Genomic DNA, 2,035 nt, shown 5'->3' on the forward strand with positions numbered 1-2,035 from the left:
CGTTCCGAGCAGTAGTTTTTTTTAGATAAAAAGGTTCAAAACAGGCCAATCATACATTACGGTTGAACGGAAACCTGTCCGTGAGTCGCGCAACGATAGTTTAGTGCACTAACACTATCGACGCGCGACTCACGGACAGGTTTCCGTTCAACCGTAATGTACGATTGGCCTGTTTTCAACCTTTTTATCTAAAAAAACTACTGCTCGGAACGAAAAATGGCAAATAACTTTTTAATTTATTTTTTCGACGACATTCTTGCTATGGTATTTTGATTCGCGAATTTCTGGACACCCTGTATATTTAATACGCATGTATACCTTGTTTAAATATATATTTATTATAGCAGATGTAATAATAGTAAGAATGCCAATCTGTATATCGGCCATGGCATAGATTGTCTCAAACATTCTTTCTAACTTAAAGGCGGTCACAATATAATAAAAAAGACAACCAAAAGTAATCCATACTGTCAAAATATAGACAACACTTAAATAAATTTTTTTCGAGGAGTAAACTCCTAAACCAATTAGGAAAGAAGTCAGAACAAGTGGACGTATAGCCTGTTGTATAGTAGTCACCATAATTATCACTATTGTTGTCCCTGCCGTAAACTGACACCGTACATCAATTCGATACTGACACATGTCTCATTTAGTTGCCGCGTAATTCATTTATTATTAAGTTGATAGAGCGATACAATCGATTAATGCATTAGTACCATGAATTATGTAATTTCTTTTTAAACGTACATAATGACATAATCGATTTCACTCTCTTTTCTCTCTCTCTCTCTCTCTCTATCTCTTTCTCTCAATGTCATCACAATTATTAGACATTTCCACCAATAACTGGACTAGGACTTTTAGCCCAGAAAGTAACTTATCAGTTAAAATATCTGTCTTGACATTAAAGTTATGGTAAATGTGAATTAAGCACAAATATTTTGATATTTTCCATTTAATGGATAACCGATTTATTAGCTTTTATGCTTCTGTAATCAATGGATTAATTCTTCAAATAAAAATCAATCTTCCTATGATTAATCAAAGAGGATTTTACTTATGAATATCTATAATTAATCTGATTTATAAATCTTAAAGAACTTTTTATTTGAAACTGATGTTTTTATTTAAAACGTATGTACAATTAGTTGATAATACACATTCATAAAACTAAATAATAATATTTGTGTAAATAGATAAACTAAATAAGTATTTACAGTGATTATACATTACATGAAGAAGATGACTGATGTACAGTTAATTTTTGTATCAATTTCTTAAATTTTAAATAACGAGCTTGAAAATAAATATTGAAATAGGGTAATTGCATATCTCTTTTCTACACATCTCTATCGAAACATGTTTCGTTAATCCTGTTAGATGTTAATGTTCGAGACATGGGAGAAGTATCCATTTGCAATATAAAAATAATAACAGTAAGTACCCAGATGAAGAACTAAAAGAAGAAAATTCAATTATATTCATAAAGTATAAATATCCCTATTTTAATTTGTCTTATTTGTTAACTTTAAATTTCAGATTGTTATTACATTAAACTTATACGGATGTAAGTATATTAAAGAATAACCTTATAAATAAATTGGTAACCGAAATGAAACATGCCCATTCCGCAGAACTCCAATGGCCGAAGTGATATTTGCAAAAGAAACTGATAAATCTATATTATAATATATTATTCAAAGATGTTATCTTATTTTTTAAGATTACTTAAAAGGTATTTAGAATTAGAAAATTTATTTCACCTCTTTACGCGTTTTAGTAAAACGAATATGATCTGTTAATTTATGCGTCAAGGCGTTAGTCTTTTGCACCTGAAATAATATAAAGTTAATTACATTACTTATGATTTTAACATTCAGAATAATTGTACGGTTATCAATAATTGAAGGTAGACATATACACATATAATGAAACAATTTTTAAATTTTGATAAAGGACACAATTGCCTAACCTTTTATTCTAAACCTGAAAAAAGGAGAGAGAGAGAGAAAGAAAAAGAGAGAGTGAGAGA

At 29.3% G+C, this 2,035-nt stretch overlaps 1 protein-coding gene across 1 annotated transcript; it reads right to left on the reverse strand.

Moving 5' to 3' along the window:
* Window positions 1–914: 914 nt before the first annotated feature.
* LOC105560482 lies at window positions 915–2,003 on the reverse strand. The gene is made up of 3 exons (XM_012009642.1): window positions 1,767–2,003; window positions 1,592–1,681; window positions 915–1,459 (listed from the first exon to the last, which is right to left on the reverse strand). Exons 1-3 carry the CDS (start codon window positions 1,926–1,928, stop codon window positions 1,343–1,345), a joined length of 369 nt encoding a protein of 122 aa, XP_011865032.1. The 5' UTR covers window positions 1,929–2,003; the 3' UTR covers window positions 915–1,342.
* Between the last annotated feature and the right edge of the window lie 32 nt (window positions 2,004–2,035).

This window comes from Vollenhovia emeryi, unplaced genomic scaffold (assembly GCF_000949405.1).
Source record: "Vollenhovia emeryi isolate VEMERY1.0 unplaced genomic scaffold, V.emery_V1.0 DF945936.1, whole genome shotgun sequence".
Lineage (NCBI taxonomy): Eukaryota > Metazoa > Arthropoda > Insecta > Hymenoptera > Formicidae > Vollenhovia > Vollenhovia emeryi.